Genomic DNA, 22,821 nt, shown 5'->3' with positions numbered 1-22,821 from the left:
GTGTATGCAGTTCATTTACAAATAAATAGCTTGTATAAGTTTAAAAATTCAACGATTCAGTTTGGGCAAATACATTGAAAACTTAATACAAACAAACAAATACAGCTGATGACAGTTTTTAATGAATACACAAAAATGGAGTGAGCATTTTGGCATCCTTGCCTAATATTCAGGTATAGTTACATATCATAGAAAGTTTCTATGATAGCTATAATACTATCTGAAATATATTTGTAATTAGTTTCTATTATAAACAACAAAAATGGGAAAATGCTAAAAGCTTGACAGGTGTGCCTAAAATGCTAATTTAGAGCATCTGACAACTCTATGCTCATTTCCTTGTTCCCAGTTTTACTAGGTCGTACCATTCACAAAACCTTCACAAGCAAGTGAAAACTAGCTCCATGCAAATTATTTTAATTCATTACTGATCTTGTAATATTTTCAGGAAGAATTTCTGTGATGGACTCAACTCTGCAAAGTTTCACCGATTCATCACTGAAGACCTTTTTTTTTAAAAAAGTAGAAAAAAGTGACATTTGGCCAGGTGTACGAATGGTTAGTGCATCAACCTCACAGTTGTGAGACTGATGGTTCGATCCCATGTGGGTCCTCCCGATGTGGAGTTTGCATGTTCTTCCCGGACTTGTATGGGTTTTCTCAGGCTACTTCTGTTTCCTCTCACATCTCCAAAACATGCATAGAAGGCTCTAAATTGGCCCTCAGACTTGTGAGGCTGACACGCTAACCACTCAAGCAGCCAGGCTGCCCTGAACATATACATATAAATGTTAATGAACATATATACGTAAATATGTAAAATTATATCTGAAGGCTAACTTCCGTCTTTAGTCCCTTGTGCAGGTTGAAGATAAAATCAATAATTATACACTGTCATTTTTATGGTAACCAAGATGTGGCGAAATGATCATCAATATAAACTATTTTTGAATAACTTATTTTATGCTATAGAAACATCTCAATGGACATTAAGACAAAATACTATCCAAACATATTTTCTTCCCAGTTTGATTTTTTTTCTTGTGTAAAAATGTCCATTATGTTGTGTACCTGCACCTGCATTATGTCAATCTTAATTGATTTATACCCTACTCCCCAGTAATCACATGATTTGGCATTTTGCAAGACATTTATTAAAAGGTGTATGAGGTTCATTGACAAATACCTTCTTGTTTAAAAATTCAAGAATTAATTTTGGACAAATACACTGAAAACTCGATCAAACACAGCTGTTGACAGTTTTTAATTAACAAAAATAGGGTCAACATTTTTGGGGTCCTTGCCTAATTACAAATATATTTCAGGTAGTATTACATATCAGAGAACCAACAAAAACAGGGGAAAAATGCCAAAAACATTGCAAAAAGCTTGACACGTGTGGCAAATACTCTGCCTTACACGATATCTATCCCTTTAGAGCATCTGATAGCTCTTTGCCCATTTCCTTGCTCCGTCGTTTGAAGCGGAATATGTTTAAAGACACAAAATAAATAATCTCAAAAAGCTCTTTGATCTGTGGTTTAATGGATTTTAATGCTCTCCCTACACTGCTACAATGGTTAGTTTTCAACTAATCCAAACAAAATCACTCATATTACAATCGGCAACAAAAAGCTTTGCTTGAAAGCTGACAGAGCCCTCAAGTGTTATTGGTTAAAAAAAATGGTTGTCTCATCGTCAGAATTTGCCAGAGAATTCTGTACAAAGGCAAAGAAAAAAAATACACACCGGCCCTTACATCCCATAGAGAACCCCCATCCCAGAATCATAGGCCTCCAGTGCAATACAGCCATTATGGGATTCCAATCTATACCAACAGTGAAGCATATTATATAACCAGTGGAAAGAAAACAGACAGTCATTTCCCTCCACAGAAATAAAAGGTACTGACTAGTAGCCTCAAGTGGAAATGGTTACCAATAACGTGTTGCTTCGTATGTTATATTACTCATGTAGATATAACATAAAATAAAAAGAATTTCAGGTTGTTATTTAAAAAAAAAAAAACTTGCAGGATCTATGAATGATCGACGATTTATTTGATCTAGGCTAGCCAATTTGTTAATGCGCCTTGACAGATCGATTGGTTTTATATTGCAAAATAACTTTTCACTGAGCTACCATTTTAAACACTGAAGATATATGGTTATTGTGGTGCTATGTTGCATTGTATGTTTTTGTTGCATTTAGAGCCATAGCCAAGAAGCAAAAAACAGTTTCAGAATTGGGGATAGAGAAGGGCGTGGACGCATGAGTAACAGGGACAGACACGCCGAATGGTAAGAATAACACTCGAGTTGTAGGATTAAGGAATGGCAAACTGGACTACTAGTTCTTCTTTAGCATCCACTTTGATTTGAGATATTGCACTGTAGGCATACGCTGCTATCTTGGATACCTGAAAAGAAAAAGTAAGGGGGGTTTGTTTTCTTTAAAGCAGATAAAAGAAGAAAAACATCTCACAGGCTTATTTTTGGTTCCACATTCAAAAACAATGAATCTAAAAGCGTTTTAAATACCTGCTGAACATCCGAATACGGCACCAGGTCACTGGCGAGCACTTGGTGGGGTTGGCTGGTGAGGGAGGGGAGAGCCAAGGGTTTCTTCTGGGGCATACTGCTGCTCAAGACAGCAAGTTTTGTACTGAAAGCAGAAAACAAACTCAAATTAATGGTACTCGGACGTTTCGTCCAAAGACGTTTGGACCCCGGACGTTTGGTCGAACGGACGACGTGTGGTAGACCGGACGTCCGGTCGACCAAACGTCCGGGGACCAAACGTCTTTCCACGAAACGTCCGGTCACGCAATTTAATATACAGTTATACCTCTACTTACAAATGCCTCTAGGTACGAAATTTTCAGGTTACGCAATTTTTTATATGCAAATGAGTGACTCGAAATACAAAAAAGATCCAAGTTACGAAATCGCCCAGAAAGAAAATGCATTTCCTTATCCGTTATTTTATTTTGTAAATATTGACGCGGATGCATTGATTCTCACTTCTCCAGTAATGACAATAAAAGCATTCAATTCAATTGGCTGTCTCACAACAACATCCATGTTTCAAGATTCTCTCTTACATACCTGTCCAACTCGGCTAAATGCTCCACTTATTAATGATTGCAATTCCCCTTATTAAGCGATTAAACCCGTGCAAATGCAACGCGCCACATATTTTCACACACACACACAAACAGGGCACACGTAAAAGTCTAAAATGTATGTAGTACTACAAAGTGGATGGCTTTCGGCCCTGGTAGAATGAGCTCTTGCCGCCATCTGGCGGACAAACACGAATATTACGTCTCCCAATATAACAGCCGCGGAGGGAGCTATTAACTATTTCAGGGACGCAGGGCACATTTTCACAGGCATCTTTGGCCATTATATTCATTTTAAGACATTAATAAATCATTTTCTTATAATTTTCTCTCATTTTTATGTTTCTCACATCTTTCATAAAAAAATGGGACACTTTGATCAATTTTAAAGGGTTTAGTTGGCAGTTGTGTGAGGACCGTGGAATGAATTAGAGAATTTACATATAAAGTACTGCTCTACTTGTGAAATTTTCAAGTCAAGAAAAAAATTCTGGAACCAATTAATTTCCTAAGTGGAGGTACAACTGTACTACATTAGCTGACCTACTGGTAGATTAAGAAAAAGAGCATCAGATAGAGAAAGGATGGATTTGTGCAGAAAAAAAGTTACAGCACAAGATAGAATAACACCCATTTGGATTGACATTTTGCATTAATAAAAAACTTTAAAATAAAAAAAAAAGACATCATTCACTGAACCCACAGTATTGTGTCATACCGATACCCAGCATGCTCATAATTTTGCTCATAACACCTAAGACCTAATTACTACTATGGGTTGAAGGAACCAAAGCAACAGTTCAGTTCCTCTGCTACTGAGGTGTGACATGCTAGCGTGTTTGATTTATTAACGATTGCATGTTGAGAATGTACAAGTTTGGATTGGATGTGTGTATCGGTGTTCGATTGTTGATCCTTTGATCCATATGACAAGTGTGTGGCATGTTAAAGAATATCGGCATTCGATTATTGATGTCTTAGCACATAGTTTGAGGCACGGGGGATTTGGAGTCATTACAGTAAAGAGTTGGATTGAGGAAACAACAAGGTCTCACTGTTGTAATTATTTCCCCGTGTTTCAAGGTATGCTGTTTGTTGTAAAGACTGGTTGAGTTTGGGGTTTGTAATATACACAGTTTAGCGTGTGAGAAAGGAGATAATGTTTGGTAATGTTTATTCACTTTTAATGGCGAGCGTGAATGTGCAAGTCTCGGGTCACGCACATGGAATAGCATTTAGCACGCTACCTTCGGCCACCATTAACAGTGTCTATGACGGTCATAGAAAGGATGTTATGTTATTGATATTGCATTGTTTGCTCTGTTGAATAATAGTAGGACTACTCGAAGTTGTAAAAAGAAAAGATATAACAAGTTATGACCGTGTGTTGAACGAGTGTGATTGTGCATATATATATATATATATATATATATATATATATATATATATATATGGGTGTAATTATATGTTATGGGTTTTTGTGTTGATAAGATTACAGTAAAAAGTTGGATTGAAGAAACAACAATGGATCAGATTATTTCTCCCTGTGTTTTAAGATTAAATGCAGGGTGTAACAGAGGCATCTGCATTAACAGACACATTATTGACCAAAACAAACATTTTGAAAGATTAACTCCAAGTTTCATCCAATTTGCATTTTGTTAACCAAGTTTGTGTACCAGAACCGGTTCGGTTTAAAAAGTACAGTGTAGTTACAGGTATCAGACAAAATCTAAACAAGACTCAACTCTACTTATAGTCATCAGAGAAAATTTAGTTTTTTCAAACCAAATTTGTTTCACGAGACCTGATTGTGAAAAAAATTAAGGGCTCGTAATTTTTTTCTAGGGCGAATTAAAATTTCGGCAAAACAGAATTGAATGTCACAATCATTGGAATGCTCAGTTTCAAGTTTGTTGGAAACGTTTCAAACAAATATATTAAATTTTAAATAAAACACATAATATTCAGTTTCTGATTTGGCATTCAGACCAATCAATAGAATTCAAAATGACGTTATTTGAATAAGGATTTGGATTTCAAGAATTCAGGTTAAGCATTTCAAAACCAAATTTACAATTAAATTAGTCAATTTCTGATTTGCAGAAATATCAGCTCAGAGAGGACTTCCTTATTGTGAAATAAAAGCTGCCTTAAACGGGTGGAATAAGGAAAAAGCAACTTTTTTTTCCCAAGCAGAGAAACCAGTATACAAGCTTATATCATACCTATATTGCCGAGCTTTGTCCATATATTCATGCTGCTCCATCATGACGGAGTCAGCTGCCGACACATCGATGATGTTCCTAAAGGTCACAAGAGAATGTTTGATTTAAGTGGTTTTCCGAGAGAATAAACCGTTAGAGGGACGTGAAACTTACTGTGCGGTTTTGGTAAGGATTGATGTGAGAAGAGCCTGTTCATCTGTTCGTGCCGAGGGGACCGATGGGGTGATCCAGTCTGTGCCATTTGGGGGTTTGCTGACAGGATTCGGGTGGGTGATCAGCGGCTTGCGTTCATTATCCTCCAAAACATAAAATCAATCGCGTCATGTAAAAGGTCACATGATCAAAGCAGGGGAAAAAAGGTTGTGGAACTTCCTATGTACAGACCGCAGAACAAGTACCGTGACGACAGGATAGTTTGAACATTGTTTTCCATATACAGTCATACCTCTACTTACGAAATTAATTGGTTCCAAGACTTTTTTCGTAACTTGAAAATTTCATAAGTAGGTGTACTTTATATGTAAATTCTCTAATTCGTTCCACGGTCCTCACACAACTACCAATTAAACTAGTTAGAATTGGTCAAAGTGTCCCAATTTTGTATGAAAGAAGTAAGGAAAGACACAAAAATGAGAGAAAATTATAAGTAAATAATTTATTTATGTCTTAAAATAAATCAAGCATAGGAAAATGTGCCCTGCGCTGCTGAAATATGAAAAAGCTCTGACAACTGCCACCATTTTGAAGTCTTTCATCCATAAACCAAAATGGTATGTGCCTTGGTTGAAGTATGATATCTTTGTAGGTTTTTTTTATTTTTATTTGACTGGTATCATGTTGGCAAAGGAATTTGTTTGATTTTGACATTTTAACCCATTTCACCAGCGGCCAATCAGAGTTGAAATTTAATAGTTAATATTTAAATTGGATCCAGTTAGCTGCATAATTCAGCTATTCCAAAAACAAGGCATATGGCAATTGACATTGTAAAATGGCATCCGAGGTAATAAAAAAATGAAATTAAAAAGACATTTTATTGCCACATTAAGGGAATTTGAGACAAAAAAACATTAAAACCAGTACAGAAACTAATGAAAATGTCGAACAATTTTGAATACTTTTTCACCTCTATTTACAAGTTCAAATAAATTACATTTCGACGTGAATGTATAATGTCGATGACACTTTAAAAAGAGTAGACACGTTTCCTCAACTTGCTTTAGATTTTTAGTCACCCAAGTGTACAACACAATCAGGAACTTAAATGTATCTCGTGACTTGAGTGTTTTGTCAATGACTGTTCCTTTTTGCATCGCACCTTGTAGCTCAAATGGAGTATACTATATTAACTTTGTTCTTTACAATGTTTTGAGCCAGGTAACTCGTGACAGACCTCTCCATATAAAACAGTTGTCATTTCCGTAGTCTGGAATCAGTAGACTGTCCCATTGTAGGCCTTCACTAAACATAATAAATGGGTTTAAAATGTTCCAACAAGTGAATCGCGATCCTTTAGTAGACACAAACGTGCTGACATTCCTAATCAAATGTCCTTTAAGTTACTGGGGTAAGTTTTGCACTCACGGTCGCAGACAAAAATCTCTTGAGCTAGTCTTAGCTAGCTAATATGCTAACTACCTGGTCTGCTGTCTCGTTGTCGCTGCTGTAACAACAGCCCATGGCAGCGTCCGCTACACTCCGGCTTCCCGGTTAACCCGCAAAAAGCAGTCGTGTTTGTCGGCGCCGGCAAACATAAAATTTGGGTTGGGGGTTATTTGGACTTCATTAAAAGGGGGCAGAGACTTAAGTTTATTCCTGACGACAGCTCGCCTCTCAGAGCCTCGGAGTGGGAACAGCAGCAGCTGTCACATGACTGCTTCATTCACGACCCGTGCAATAACACCGACGTCACTTCCAGGTTGTGGCGTCAAGTGCGCTTTTCAAAATACTAGCGAGTAGCCTCAAGTAAAAAACAAAACAACTTTGGTCTGCAGTTAAGGACCATAGAATGACAACAATGGTTTCCACTTTTAATTGATGGCTTCAGAATTCTCTGTAAAAACATGCCTTAAGACTGGTGACTATTTTTAGAACAGCCCACCGTGTTGGTGATCACTGCTCTAAACTCAAACGCTTACAAATACTATGTTGTATTTTTAATCAGACATTTTACATTAATGTAATGTAGCCTTGTTCTATTTCATGAGGCGTCCTATGCCCTAGGAAGCGTGGGGATTATTGTGCCCCGCTTGGTGTCGCCTTTCTCAAATAAAGTGTGGTTTTATGTACGGAAGCGTATTATATTCACCTTAAAAATGTAAAAAAATAAAAAGACCGTTTTTCAAATTAATTTATTCTTGAGGTTGTTTTTTGAATGAACTATTTTTTTAAACTCCGTTTTCTAAATAATTGAATTTCTACGATTGTTTATTTAAAATAAAATTTTCCCAACTCCGTTTTTCTTATTAATTTATTCTTGGAAAAAAAGCTCATTCCTATCTGAGAGATGTTGCAATGTTTGCCAAGGAATAGTTGAACAGATTTAATTTTGTTTAGAAAAACGGAGATTTAAATTAAAAAAACCCTCCAAAAATAAATTAATTTGAAAAACTCTCAGGGCTTTTTTATTTTTAATATTTTTAATTTGCAGTACGCTTCTGTAAATCTCGTGTTTGATTATCAATTGGGAAAAAAAACATTACTTTGTCATATCCAATACGGCGGCAGGACCGATGTTCTATTCGGCATTCAAAGATTGCTCTATGTTTAAACCTAACTCTTTTACAGTTACACGATATAGACGTCGCTCCTTTTGACGTCAAATGTTACGTTCCCCTTACCAGGACCAGTGATGCAGAAAAAAAATCATATCTGGGAGAAAAAAATAGTGTAGTTCTTTAATATTAATTTTTAAGTTGTCATGCCTCCCAAATTGGTCCAATCTAGCCGTGTAACAACGAAAACTGCTAAGGTAAAACTACGTGCACGTTACATTACAGTATTTTCTGGAAGGCTATGCAATCTAAAAACCTGAATTTATTCCTGCATTGCAAGAGAGAAAAGAAAAAATCGAATTGAATTGAACTGAATGCTTATATTGTCATTATACAAGTCTAATGAGATTTAATGCTTTACCACGAAGTGCACAAATATCAACAGCAAACAAATAAATAAGAAATAAATACATTGTCAACAACATAAAAAAGTAGGGAAGTGCACAAATAACAACAACTAACAAAGGAACAGATACATAATAAATAATAATGCATAAATAACCAATGTATAAGAAATAAATACCGTATTTACTCACATTTAAGGAGCCCTGTGTATAAGCCAGACCCTTAAAATTGCCTTAAAGTCGTTGAATTTGACCATTTCTCGCGAATAAGATCCCCCCGATATACAATTTTCACCCCCATATTCATGGTTTTAATAGGGAGTACAAATGTGTTACTTTTAAGAGAAAATCTTTTTTTTAAATCGCATGTGGTATTTCTGAGTTACTGTATGAATCAGGGGGGCCCGCCGGATGAGTGGTTAGCGCATCGGCCTCACAGTGGGGGACCTGGGTTCAAATCCCGGTCGGTCCACCCGTGTGCAGCCGATTGGTCGCCGGTCTTTTGGTCGCCCGGACTGCGACAACGGGTGACCAAAAGACCGGCGACAAAACAAGGTAAAATACCAATGACCAAAAGACCGGCGACAAAACAAGGTAAAACAACACGGTCTACACATGAATAAAGGCCAACAATGGCCATGAGCAGTTTCACTGAGCCGACGTGTGAGTGTATAAGAGTTTGTATGTACATGAGTTGCCCCCTTAGGAAGGTACATCAGTCAGGGTCTTAACAAGTTCTCCAACAAAAAACAATAAAAGTCCGGGAAATTTGGAGCTTTTCTTTAGCCTAATAATTAATAGGGCATTAAGTATGACTAAATAGTAATTCGCAGTTTGTATTTAGGGAATTTGAGCAACGATTTAAATGGTAATTATCAATAACCTTCCGGGCGACCAAAAGACCGGCGACCAAAAGACCGGCGACCAATCGACCGTGTACCGTCCACCTGTGTGGAGTTTGCATGTTCTCACCGGGCCTGCGTGGATTTTCTCCGGGTACCCCGGTTTCCTCCCAGATTCCAAAGACATGCATGGTAGGCTGATTGGACACTCTAAATTCCCCTTAGGTATGACTGTGAGCTTGAATTGTTACAAATACAGCTTATCAACATATTAAATTAGTTGTCAACATAGATAAGTAGTCAACATGAATAAGTAGTCACATAAATAAATAGGTACAAAGTGACTAGAGTGGTTAGCAATAAGTCTTCCGAGGTGCGGAACTCGACTTGAGTATGGTGACGGCTCTTGGGAAGAAACTCTTGAGTCTGTTTGTCTTGGCTGTTATGGTCCTGTAGCGCCTGCCATGTTTGTATAGTCCCTATGCAATATATATCCTGTAAATATAAATTGCACATATCCATATGAACCGGTTAAGCATCTCCTCTTCTTTTGCTAATGAAATGACCCTAATTCAGCACTAAATGAATTGCGAAAATAGTTTAAATAAGCACTTTTAAAATATGATTGAGTTTTACAGGTTTTATTTGGCAGCTAATTAAGCATGTTTTACCTTTAGAGTCTTAGAGTTTCATCTCAAAGTATGGATTGTGTTTTGAATGTTGAGTTGTCTCGAGGGAATGATTCAACAATTTGGTTTTAGGCTTTGTAAAATTTCATGGGCACGTGGGAATTCTCAATGCAAAACTTTGGACTTCTTCTCACTCACAAGACAACAACATACTCATTAGACCCGCTTCTAAAGTTTAAGTCTAACCCTTCCTTTGGGTGTGAATGAAGAGTTGTCGGTTCATGTTCCCTGGGATTCACTGTCTACTCAGTCAGGGAGTGCACTTCTCTCACTAAATTGGGCAGGGACATGCTTCTTCTCCTCCAAGACAAATAAAACAATGGTTAATATACTTTTAGTAGAAGAAATAACGGTAAATGTCTTTGTTTTCTCAGGTTGACATCAAAAGTGGTTCATCTTCAGCTAAATGGGTGCCAGATCCACATTACCACCGCACCTCCAAATCTGTCTTTCAGGGGGCAATGAGCGTTGTCTCAGACCACAGTTCTGCATCGCACCATCCAGTTGGAATGCTGTCAGAGTCCCCAAACTATTCTACCTTATCTTCATCCTCCTTCTCCTCCTCCCCTTCATCCTCTTCCACCTCATCTTCTTCTGCCTCTTCTGATAACTGGACCTGTGAGCTTTCTGAAAGTCAAGATAAGATCATATTGAGAAGGGTCCCAATTAAGACTCAAGATGTACTTCATCCAAGGGGAGGAAAACGTGTCAGCAGGCCTAATCTGAGGTGGGGGAAGAACATCAGAAAGGAGAGGATCAAGCAGAAGAGAGTAAAGGGAGCTACTAAGTATTCATAGTACACTTCTTCACAGTAGAACCAAGTATTATGGCTATTTACTTTATTGAATCATTGATATTTGATTTTTGCCTTGTTTAATCGGAATCAGAAGCAGCTTTCAATCTCTTTTTTTGTTTTAGTACATGTTGATCATGTAAATAAATGTGACACTGTGTCTTTATTGTTTCCTTATTTAAGATTTGTACTGTAAGGCCCTTGTTACTGTGACAACGCAATTTCCCGAATACGGGATGAATAAAGTAATCCAATCCAATCCAAGGTGTAGAAAACAAGTATATAGTATTTTTCTCTGACGACAACTTCACGCCAAATTCAGCATTTTCAAAATGAAACCCATGCAAAAACAAAACAAACTTGTTTCCAATTTCTCCCGGTTAACTCAGGATCTGCAGTATTCATTCATTATCATCCGTACTGTGCATCCTCGCAAGGGTTGCAGAGGTTGCTTGTTAGGGTTGGTTGGGGTTTTGGTTGGTTTGTTTGCTTTTCTCCTCTTGGGTCCCTCCGGGCTTCCCTTCCTCTCGTAACAAGCTGCGTGCGTGTACTTTGTAATCAACCCTTCCTTGTCTGTCTATCTAAACCCTGTGTGTTTGTTAGTCATTGTCGGATCATCTGCTTTGTCTGCTTTACTTTATTATGCTGCCACTGAGCGGAGAGTAAACCACTACAAGTTAGACACATAGAGACAACATTTTAAACTCAAGAGAAAGAGCCACACTCTGTCAGAAGCAGCATAAAAAATCCAATCTGTCAAATTATTTTTTGAATATAATTTATTTGTTTTTTATGGGCCCTGATAATTTTCAGTGTGTTTTAAGAGACAATAAAAATAAGAGAAACATGAAACGAGGCAAAGAGGCACAGTACATCAAAAATATGATAAGCAAAGAGCCGCATTCATTTTGGCCGGAGAGCCGCGTGTTTGGGACCGTGTGCGGTCGATTGGTCGCCGGTCTTTTGGTTGCCGTCTTTTGGTCGCCGGTCTTTTGGTCGCCCGGACCGCGACAACGGGCGACCAAAAGACCGACGACCAAAAGACCGGCGACAAAACAAGGTAAAACAACACGGTCTACGCATGAATAAAGGCCAACAATGGCCATGAGCAGTTTCACTGAGCCGACGTGTGAGTGTATAAGAGTTTGTATGTACATGAGTTGCCCCCTTAGGAAGGTACATAAGTCAGGGTCTTAACAAGTTCTCCATTAAAAAAACAATAAAAGTCCGGGAAATTTTGAGCTTTTATTTAGCCTAATAATTAATAGGGCATTAAGTATGACTAAATATTAATTCGCAGTTTGTATTTAGGGAATTTGAGCAACGATTTAAATAGTAATTATCAATAACCTTCCGGGCGACCAAAAGACTGGCGACCAATCGACCGTGTACCGTTTGCGACCCCTACACTAAACCATCAGGTTGCTATGTCCGCAGTAAATAAATGTAATTAATCAGCCCAGAAACAAAATAAATCAAGCTCAGAGGATCGATGCATTTACATATCATTTGTTCATTTTCTGTAGTGGTGCCTCAAAAGCGACAGGTTGGGTGCTGGAGCCTACCCCAGTCAACTGTGGTCAGTCGTAGGGTGACACCCAGAATTAGTTGCCAGCCAATCATAGGGCACAATGAGACATTGCAAAAAAAGAAGCAGAAAACAACTAGTTACACTCTCACTCATACTTGGACAATTTATAGTGTTTAACCAGCCAACCAGACGGTCACGGGGCGTGCTGGAGCCTATCCCAGCTGACTTCGGGCCAGCGGCGGGGGACAACACCCTGAATCGGTGGCCAGCCAATCGCAGGGCATAAGGAGACAAACATCCATTCACGCTCACACTCATACCTAGGCCTAATTTAGAGTGTCCAATCAGCCTACCATGCATGTCTTTGGAATGTGGGAGGAAACCGGAGTACCCGGAGAAAACCCACGCTGGACCTGTTAAATTACCACAACTATTTAGTAATGATAGCCTTTGACTAATATTCATTTGGAGTACATTTCTGCAATTATCATTGTAACATACTTTGGATTAGTGCCCAGATTTCCAAAATCATCAAATTAAACTAATTGTGATTTTTCTCTTCTTTTTGGGGGGGTTGTTTGGCAGCCTACGGGTATCATGCCCAAACTCACCTGTGGGGCGAGTTGATAATAATCCTCAACCCCCCTCCTCCACACCTTCCCCATTATTTACGCCCACCGAGAGGAGGGGGCAATCAAGAACCAGGCAGCCACAGAGCCGTGGAATTCCACTTTAGTCGGGTTTTTGGGACAAACACGACCACCATGCGAGCGCTTTTGTTTGCTTTGACGCTCGTACGCTCTCTGGCGTCAGACGCTTCGGTTCCGGTCCACCTAGGACCACCGTCGCTCGGCTTCAGATCGTCTTTCCGCTCGGTGTGCAAGCCCGTGCCGAGCACCCTGTCTCTGTGTCACGGCATCGGTTACCGTCAAATGCGGCTGCCCAACCTGCTGGGGCACGACTCTTTGCGGGAGGCCCAGCAGCAGTCCGCCGCCTGGCTGCCGCTTGTCTCCAAACTGTGTCACCGGGACACCCGGAAGTTTTTGTGCTCCTTGTTCGCCCCGGTTTGCGTGCCGGACTACGGCGCGCCAGTGAATCCGTGCGGCAGCCTGTGCGAGGCCGTGCGCGACCACTGCGTTCCCGTCATGAGCGCTTTTGGCTTCCCATGGCCCGAGATGTTTAACTGCAGCCGATTCCCCCGCGGGACACAACTCTGCATACCGCCGAGTGGGGAACAGGATGCACGGGCCATGGAAGAAATCACCCACGAGGAGTCGCTCAAAGGTCTGTGTGTTACTTATTCAACCCTTATTTAAACAGTATTCCCTCGATTATCGCGACTTCACTTATCGGGAATTGACTTTGTGATTTTTTTTCCTGCTATTAATTATTAAAAAAATGTTTTTTTTAAGTTCATAAGAATCCACATTGAAACTCTCTTGCCATTACGACTCAGCACTGAAGATTTTTTTTTATTGAATTAAATTTGAATTGAATGCTTTTATTGTCATTATACAGTGGTACCTCAAGATACGAGCTTAATACGTTCCGGGACTGAGCTCGTATGTCGATTTACTAGTAACTCAAATGAATGTTTCCCATAGAAATGAACTAAAAACAAATGAATGTTTCCCATAGAAATGAAAAAAAAACAAATGAATGTTTCCCATAGAAATGAACTAAAAACAAATGAATTCGTTCCAACCCTCTGAAAAAACACAAAAAAAAAGATTTTTATTTGTTCTAATTCACCATCTATTAACAAAGTAATAAATAACTAGTGGTTATGATGTTTAATAGTACTAAAATTAGACAGATTTCAGCCATCCAGGGAGTTCTATTTTCGGATAAGTGCAACGAGATCAGCCCACTTTCTGGACTTAAATGGAGTATTAACTTCCACGTTACTCCGCCTCGAAGTCCCGCCATCCTCGCCAGCCAAAGTGCTCCGATAGCGTCCACCGTAACGTCGCCCGGGGCTCGCATTTCTAAAAAAAATCCCCCTTCGCTGATGCTCTCTGCCGTCCAATTCGCCGAGCAAGTTTTATTTTCAAATAAGCGGCACGGCGTAAGGTCGCACGGAGCTCGCATTTCTGATAAAAATCCACCCTCACTGTTTCCGATAAAAATGATGGCCACTGCCCCCTGCCTGCCATTATTTTTCTTCAGTGCTGAGTCCTCTGTCTTCCGCCATTTTCCTAGTGTCAAGCGGAAAACATGGGAGTGGCTTCCGCTTGTGAGTTTTGGCGTGGATTTTCACATTTTTATAAACTTTTTTTTTCCCCCAGAAAAAATCCATGATGTATTGAAGCTGTGAAGTGAAGAAGGATCACAGTAATCTCTTTTTTCTTTTTTTTCAATAATCAGGAAGTGTGATTTGTGATGCCTGCAGTCTGGCCGCGGAGGGAGAAACTGACATCCAGGACAACTTTTGTCAAAGTCCATATGGTGAGGAAATAGATGACGGCATATATAACATATTCTTGTGAGCAGACCATAATAAAAAAAATCCTTTGTTTGTTTTACAATGTGCCTGAAATCACACTTTTTGTCTCTGTCGCAGCATTCAAGATGCGTCTGGGCAGTGTGTCGACGGTGGGTGGAGACCTTCAACTTGTGCCTTTGGCCCGAAGCCGCATCCTGCGGTGGGCAGGGGGAGGTGCGGAGAGGGTGGGGATGGGAGGCGCCATGGCCCACAATGCTCTATGGCTGCAGGAAGGAGGAACTTGTGCGTGTCCCGGCTTGGACTCGGCAGACAAAAAACAGGATTTTTTAGAGGGGAAGGTCATGGATAAAAAAGTGAAAAGGGTCCAGGAAGGCTGGTACTTGGGACTAGCTCGAGCTGAGGAGGGAAGGCTGGTATTGACACGATTGGTGCGCTGGACGAAAACTGACAAAGAACTGAAGAAGTTCATTAGGGGGCTCCTGAAACAACCCTGTAGGGAGCTCTAGTGCTTATTTTATTAACAAGCAGTCATTTCTTCCAGTTTGTGCTGTACAAAAAAATGAAATAACCAAAGGAATAAAGCCTGTGCAGGCTGTATATATGAATAAGTGTGAAAAGAAAGTGCGAGACTCCATTCTGAACACTAACTTAATGAATGGTGACCTATCAGGTTTTCATTGAACTTGAAATTGCTGCAGGATAAATAGTTACACTATTGTGTTGGCACTTCTGTTAGTTAGTTTTCAACTGTCTTGTTTCTTTGAGGACCATTTTGTGCAAAAAGAAATGGTAATATTTTCTGAGGATATTAGTGGGTTTTTATTTCTCCCCTGCCTGCTGCCCATAGTTAGCTGGGATAGGCTCTAGCACCTTCCTTGTAAAGATAAGCAGTTAGGGAAATGAATGGAAAAAGTAATACATTAACCATATATACATTTATACATTTTCTTCAAGACACAAGGATGAGGAAACATTCATTACTCCGCCCTTTACTGGCTGCCGTTTAATACCCTGAGTACTGAAAACAAGACTATGCTTGTCTGAATAAACATTTTGGTCTGCCATTTTGTTGATATGAAACCTTCTAACATTAGTTGCTGTGTTTGCATTAATCCGGTGGTGGACCTTCAGGGCCTGCAAGGCCTTCTCTGCTGGCCTAAAAATATGTCTGAATCACAGACTGATTTTAATTATGTTTTGTCCATGAAAACTTATTAAATAATTCCAAATTATCTGTCAGCTTCCTTTCATTGCTTTTCCCCTGTTTGCGCTGCTTCCAGATGTGTTTTCATATTTAAGCATCTAACCAATCACATTTCAGCTATTATTTGTTGCCAGGGTCAGAAATCTGCCTTGATGCCTTCACAGTCATTTCTGCAGGCTCTGCTGCATAAAACAAGCGTTGATAAAACCAATAAGATTTCGAGTTGGCGACACCAAGGCCTTCTCACAGGCGTAGGGATGTGTCATCGATTTCACCAACTATGATTGGCTAGTGATGGAGTGGACTAGCCAGAGCTACCAAACTGTATCTGGAGCGAGCTGCACAAGAAAATATATTGTTGTGTGGATTTAATAGCGGTTTTGTCAACCCACAATGGCTGAAGGAGGAGAAGAAAGTGATTTGTTTGCAGATTTACTGTCAAAGCCGTTTTCAAGAAAAGCTGGACATCATTAAGAAAGGTCGGACAACTCCAAAGCTAGCAAGCCTGCCACAACCGGGAACGGACATTTTAAGCACTAAATGGAAGAAAAACTTATGACAGAAATACGACAGGACAGGCTCGACTTTCAGCATTAGCTTTGATGGCGATAGAAAAGATGGAGGAAAGAAAGCAGGATGGATTTTGTGTACAGATAAAATAGATTTTTGGTGAATAAAATATGGCTATATTCCTAAATATTTTTTTCAATTGTATGAGGTTATTATTGATGCTTTTTTATGTGTCGCAGCTGTAGCTGCAGTAAAGGTTTTATAGCCATAAAATTGTTTTTGAGGGTTGAATTGATTCAGACATAGCACTGAAGGCGTCGATTTGAAATTAACGGCCCACCACTGCATTATTCCATACATGAGGTTTTCTTTTTGGTGATCATATTTTTCTGAACTCTTCCTTAGCGACTGAGCAAAGTAGGAAATTTGACTCCGTCAAACACACTTGGAGCCTGTTAACATGATACATCAAATGTCTGCTTCACTTCGTCCCTCAAACTGACTCTCCTCCTCTATGGTGGCATGGTACAAAATTAAATACAAAACATTGTGTGTAATTAAAATTTGTCCCTAAAAAGTACATTACTCAGCATTAATAAACTTGTTCAAAAAATAGCGGATTGTGACACCTTTACTGGGCAAACACGTGAATGTGATGCTTAAATAATTAATAGCCTCAGTTCTCCGACCTTCACTTACTCTGCACACACACTTGCGTTGACTTGACTTTGTGTAAGCTGCTGAGCTAACTAATGCTAACAATATTTTCCAGAGATCAGGTGAGTCCGTTTTACTTGCGATAGATTGTCATCTCATAAATGTTACTATTAGACGTAATTACTCCAAGGTGACAGCTCCTGCTGATGCATAAATTTAATGTATACATGGTTTAATTGACATGAAAGTATATGACTGGAAGTACAATTAGTTGATGTTTATAATAAATATCTAATTTAATATTTTAATTGATAATATTTTCTCATAAGGAATATTCCCACAGTTCTATTAAGTGGATTTGACCAAGATAGTTCTTGTAAATCATTTGTAGCAAATATTTTTTGTGTTTACAATCACTTAGCGGGGTGATTTGTAAACAAGGTACCGCACTCCAGACATTGTCAAAGAGACTCAAGGTCGTCTTATGATGTCTATCAGAATGAAGTGATAGCATGTGTTTTATATCTATTCACCCTACCAATACAGATGTACAGTAGGACTCTCATTTTTATAAAATACATTTATTACAATAAATTACAATTACAGTTCTGTTATCAATAATCCTTATAATGCGTGATTTATGGGTGTGTGTGTATGTTAAGATTCTCTCGCTCCATTTGTCCAAACCGTGCAACGTAGAGAGTTGAATTTTATTTCATGGTAGCCAGAAACGGCTGTCGGATCCTAATAGACGAGTGATTGAATTTCTTCACCTTCTGTAAGTGTGTAAAGTCAATCTTTTATTTGTTAAGCACCCATTTTTCAAAAGAGATTTTTTTAATAGCGCAACAATTGTCTTTTGGTTCTAAACGAGAAGGTGGGATCGGTGAAGCCGGGCCCCCTGCTTGTATTTGTATATATTGCATGATTTGTAAGTGCCAAAAGCATAATCTCTGACAGGTGTGTGACTTCTAGGATGGCGTTTCCTGCCATTGCATTGGCTTTCCTACCCCTCCTGCTGACACTGCTCATCCGATACCGTTTCTACTTTGCATTGTTCTATCGAGCGGTCCTGGTCCGGCTTTGGAAGGACTGTATCACTGGTCTTAGCCGAGAGGAGAGGGCCTACCAGTACGTTCTCACTCATGCAACACCCGGGGACCCTGACAGCATCCTAGAAATGTTTGATGAGTGGTGCAGCAAGGTGGAGTACATCAGTAACATTGGACCAAAAAAGGGTGAGCTGAGCAGCGTTAGAATAAAATGGTATCCCTCAATGCACTTTAATTGTGAAAATGTATATTTTGGGTGGGCATGAAAATTATTTACCAGTCGGTCTACGTTCCCACCCTCATCTATGGTCACGAGCTGTGTGTCATGACCGAAAGAACGAGATCCCGGATACAAGCGGCTGAAATGAGTTTCCTCCGCAGGATGTCCAGACTTTCCCTTATAGATAAGGTGAGAAGCTCGGTCATCCGGGATGGGCTCGGAGTAGAGCCGCTGCTCCTCCAGATCGAGAGGAGGGTACTCGAACGTTTGGTCGCCGGACGTTTGACAACATGACAGAGTTTACTGTTGAAACCAGCTCTCAAAATTATATTCATGAGAGAGAGAGTTTAATATCTAAATATCTACTGTTGAAACCAGCTCTCAAAATTATATTCACCTGGGCAACCGTCCGGGCGACCAAACGTCCGGGCGACCAAACGTCCGGCGACCAAACGTCCGGTTACGGAGAGGAGCCAGATGAGTTGGCTCGGGCATCTGATCAGGATGCCCCCTGGATGCCTCCCTCGGGAGGTGTTCCGGGCACGTCCCACCGGTAGGAGGCCACGGGGCCGACCTCGGACATGCTGGGGGGACTATGTCTCCCGGCTGGCCCGGGAACGCCTTGGGATACTCCCGGAAGCGCTGAATGAAGTGGCTGGGGAAAGGGAAATCTGGGCTTCCCTGCTGAAGCTGCTGCCCCCAACTTTGGATAAAGCGCAAGAAAATTAGATGAGATGAGAAGAAAATTATTTTGGAAAATCAATGAAGAGTTTGCAATTCTAGTGTTCATACCTGCATACTTCAGGAAAGATCCTGGACCGGCTGCTGATGGAGCAAAGTCCTCTGACAATCCTGGAATTAGGGACACATTGTGGCTACAGCACTGTTCTAATGGCCCGGGCTCTCCCGATGGGTGCCAAAATCTACAGCGTTGAGATGGACCAGAGAAATGCTGCCATTGCTGAAAAGGTCATCCGATTGGCTGGCTTTGACGATGGCACAGTGAGAGAGACAATTATTTCTATTTATGACATTCCATTGATGAGATTTACTTTGCCTTTTAGATGTGAGAATTTTTTCCCCATCACTCAGGTGGAGCTAATTGTCAATCCGTCAGACGAAGTGATTCCACGCTTACGGTCTGACTTTGGTTTGGAAAGCCTTGATTTGGTCTTCATGGACCACTGGAAGAAATGCTACTGTACTGATCTGCAGGTAACTGTAAAACAACATAAGACATGGTTTACCACTGTAAAGTGACAGTGGGCCAAAAGGTTTTATCTTTATACATGAGACATCTTTACTAGATAATCATTCTCCAGAGCCACCTAAATGTTGTAGGTGTTCACTCGTCTGACTTTGGTGCGGGTAAGCGTGGGATTGATTTCCGCTTGGTGGTGGTATGATAGTGCGTGCAAATGCTTGTCCGTCTCTCTGTGTGGCCTACGGCTGACTGGCGACCAGTCTAAGGTGTAGTTTGCCTTTCACCCAAATTCCACTGGAATAGCATCGCACATCCCTTGCGAGGATGTGCGGCATGAATGAATGAATCATTTCTCAAAGTTCAGAGTGTTAAGTAACAGAAATGACAGTCTTCTGGTTCTTTACAAAGTAGAATAATCATTGATTTTGATAATCTGTTCCCTCAAACTGCCTGAAACTGTTTTTAACATTATATTTGTTAAAGATATCTCTCATCTCATTATTGAACCGCTTTATCCTCATTAGGGTCACGGGGGGGGGGTGCTGGAGCCTATCCCAGCTGACTCCGGGCCAGAGGCAGGGGACACCCTGAATTGGTGGCCAGCCAATCGCAGGGCACGAGGAGACAACCAACCATTCATGCTCACACTCATACCTAGGGGCAATTTTGAGCGTCCAATCAGCCTACCGTGCATGTTTTTTGGAATGTGGGAGGAAAACGGAGTACCCAGATGAAACCCACGCAGGCCCGGGGAGCACATCCAAACTCCACACAGGTGGACCAGCCTGGATTTGAACCCAGGACCCGGAGCTGTGAGGCCGACGCGCTAACCACTCAAGCCACCAGGCCGGCCCTAATTTAATATTATGACCTACTAAAGTACAAGTCGTCTATTTTACTATATTTAGTGTAGTGTTCATGTTGCTTAAAATAAATAAATTGCTGCCTCATACTTTCCAAGGCTTTTCCACCAGCAAAACAGTATAAAACATTGCCTTCTATAGGCAAAATAGCACAATTGCATTTTTGGGAGGGAAAGCAGATACGTAAATTGCAGTAAACTGAAGTTACAATTGAATTAGTATGTAGATATTACTAAACACAGGAGTAAAGGGGATTGAAATTAGTAACTTATGGGTACAGAAAATCAATGAATCATTTTGTTTGCTGTTGTTATTTGTGGACTTCCCTACTTACCGTATTTTCTCGCATATAAGCCGTATTTTTAACAAAAAAAAGATGACTAAATTAAGGGTGCGTCTTATATGCTCACAACACTTGCTATACTCTTTTTCACCAGTAGATATAAAGTAACACTTACTTTTTGTTGGTTATTTTGTGTTTTGCAGTAAGAAAACAACCATTACTGGATTCATTACTAAGTTCCTCATGATATTGACCCTAATAATGTGCTTTTGATTCATACAGTTTCCCAGAAATACCACGCACATTGATTTTTCTTAAGATTTTCCCTTCATGAATATGGAGGTGAAAATTGTGAACCGGGCGTGGCTTATACGCGAGAAATTGTTAAATTCAACGATTTTAAGGCAATTTTAAGGTTTCGGCTGATATGCGATTAAATACGGTTTTTATCATGCTGACTACTTATGTTGACTACTTATTTGTTGATTATTTATTTATTAGTTATTGTTATTATTCATTGATTATTTCTGTCTGTTTGTTGTTGTTATTGTGCAATTTGTGATGAGACTTTAAATCTCATTATATTTGCATATATGACAATAAAAGCATTCATTCATTCATTTTCTGAACCGCTTTATCCTCACTAGGGTCGTGGGGGGTGCTGGACCCTAACCCAGCTGACTTCGGGCCAGAGGCGGGGGACACTCTGAATCGGTGGCCAGCCGATCGCAGGAGACAGACAACCATTCACACTCACATTCATACCTAGGGACAATTTAGAGCGTCCAATCAGCCTACCGTGCATGTTTTTTGCAATGTGGGAGGACACCAGAGTACCCGGTGAAAACCCACAAAGGGCCAGGTAGAACATGCAAACTCCACACAGGTGGACCAACCTGGATTTGAACCCAGGACCCCAGAGCTGTGAGGCCGACACGCTAACCACTCGAGCTGGCGACCTGCCCCTGATCTTTTTTCCCGCCTCAGTTTTATTATTTTAAAGCAAGTTTCTTCTGTTACCAGAACCTTTGTTTTGACTTGCACTGTTTGCTTTACTTACTCACACCCTCTTGCCTCACATACAAAGCTGCACTATTTAAATTTACTGGCAGATTCTGAAAAAAATTCAATTGCACTTTATGGGTCTTTGTGCATTTCCTACATATTTCAGGAAGGTTCAAAGGTTACATTTTGTAAATGAATGTATAATCTCTTTATGGTCAATCCATTGGTGATTAGCTAGCTAAGCTCTATCTCACACTTGACTCTTCAAATAATTAACGGATTAGCTGAGGTAGTAATGAGAACTATTACCTATTACTACTACTGTATAATATGTTTCTACTAATTTTTGTAATGCATCACACATAATTTCTGATTTGCCAACCCATGTGATTGCACTGCAGATGTTGGAAGGCTCCGGTCTCTTCAGGAAGGGATCTATAATTCTGGCAGACAACGTGCTGTTTCCCGGTGCTCCAAAATTTCTCAGACACATTCGCAAGAGTGGCTTGTATGAGTGGAAAATCCATCGTGCCACATTGGAGTACAGTAAGGGTATCAGAGATGGAATGGCCGAGTTGGTGTACCATGGGATCAAATAGAGGAATGATGGGTGAGTTAGATTGGGGGAAGAAAACACAAAGATGCATGGAAGAAAAGGCTTGATTGTAGGGGCTAATTTCTTGATGATACTGCTCCAATGAATAAATTGGAATTAATCCAAAGGCCTTCAATCAATTTAATACATTATGTAGATTTGACACAATCAATTCAATTTCAACTAAAGCATTAAAAATAAAAGGCAATTTTGTTTTTAAAAATTTGGTAGCATTCCAGATGTCCCAAGTAAACCATTCTTTTTAACTGAATGACAGTTAAAGGTAGATGGCATGCATTTTTTTAGTCATGTTTTGGAGCAATCCAGGCTTTAAGTGGCATTCATTTTCACCCATGGTGTTTCATACTTTGGAATGGCTTTTTATAGTAATGTAAAACTTTGCAATTAGAAAATAAATAAATCCCAACTGGGTGCTGGTGAGTATTATTATGGAGTA

The 22,821-nt window shown here is 40.0% G+C and overlaps 4 protein-coding genes across 7 annotated transcripts in view; 3 read left to right on the top strand and 1 right to left on the bottom strand.

Moving 5' to 3' along the window:
* Positions 1-11,033, top strand: part of lrrc51 (leucine rich repeat containing 51) — a 28,710-nt gene extending 17,677 nt beyond the window's left edge. For 3 of the 4 annotated variants that reach the window (XM_077612357.1, XM_077612356.1, XM_077612354.1), the window contains exon 6: positions 449-1,578. The gene's annotated coding sequence lies outside the window, so the exon portion shown is untranslated. Of the gene's footprint in view, positions 1-448; positions 1,579-10,375 lie in introns of those variants that run through there. The other variant, XM_077612355.1, reaches the window with a different exon arrangement.
* On the bottom strand, positions 1,246-7,259 carry lamtor1 (late endosomal/lysosomal adaptor, MAPK and MTOR activator 1). The gene is made up of 5 exons (XM_077612358.1): positions 6,991-7,259; positions 5,506-5,648; positions 5,353-5,430; positions 2,541-2,664; positions 1,246-2,419 (listed from the first exon to the last, which is right to left on the bottom strand). The coding sequence occupies exons 1-5, from the start codon at positions 7,030-7,032 to the stop codon at positions 2,327-2,329; spliced, it is 480 nt and encodes a 159-aa protein (XP_077468484.1). The 5' UTR covers positions 7,033-7,259; the 3' UTR covers positions 1,246-2,326.
* Positions 11,034-13,019: 1,986 nt separating the features above from the next.
* sfrp2l (secreted frizzled-related protein 2 like) lies at positions 13,020-16,005 on the top strand. Its single transcript, XM_077611605.1, has 3 exons — positions 13,020-13,609; positions 14,693-14,773; positions 14,889-16,005. The coding sequence occupies exons 1-3, from the start codon at positions 13,090-13,092 to the stop codon at positions 15,275-15,277; spliced, it is 990 nt and encodes a 329-aa protein (XP_077467731.1). The 5' UTR covers positions 13,020-13,089; the 3' UTR covers positions 15,278-16,005.
* A 1,201-nt stretch (positions 16,006-17,206) lies between these two features.
* Positions 17,207-22,368, top strand: tomt (transmembrane O-methyltransferase). The gene is made up of 5 exons (XM_077611606.1): positions 17,207-17,264; positions 18,118-18,380; positions 19,220-19,416; positions 19,507-19,629; positions 22,171-22,368. The coding sequence occupies exons 2-5, from the start codon at positions 18,119-18,121 to the stop codon at positions 22,366-22,368; spliced, it is 780 nt and encodes a 259-aa protein (XP_077467732.1). The 5' UTR covers positions 17,207-17,264; position 18,118.
* Positions 22,369-22,821: the final 453 nt, after the last annotated feature.

This window comes from Stigmatopora argus, chromosome 10 (genome assembly GCF_051989625.1).
Source record: "Stigmatopora argus isolate UIUO_Sarg chromosome 10, RoL_Sarg_1.0, whole genome shotgun sequence".
Classification (NCBI taxonomy): domain Eukaryota; kingdom Metazoa; phylum Chordata; class Actinopteri; order Syngnathiformes; family Syngnathidae; genus Stigmatopora; species Stigmatopora argus.
This window is presented reverse-complemented; position numbering and strand designations above follow the sequence as displayed.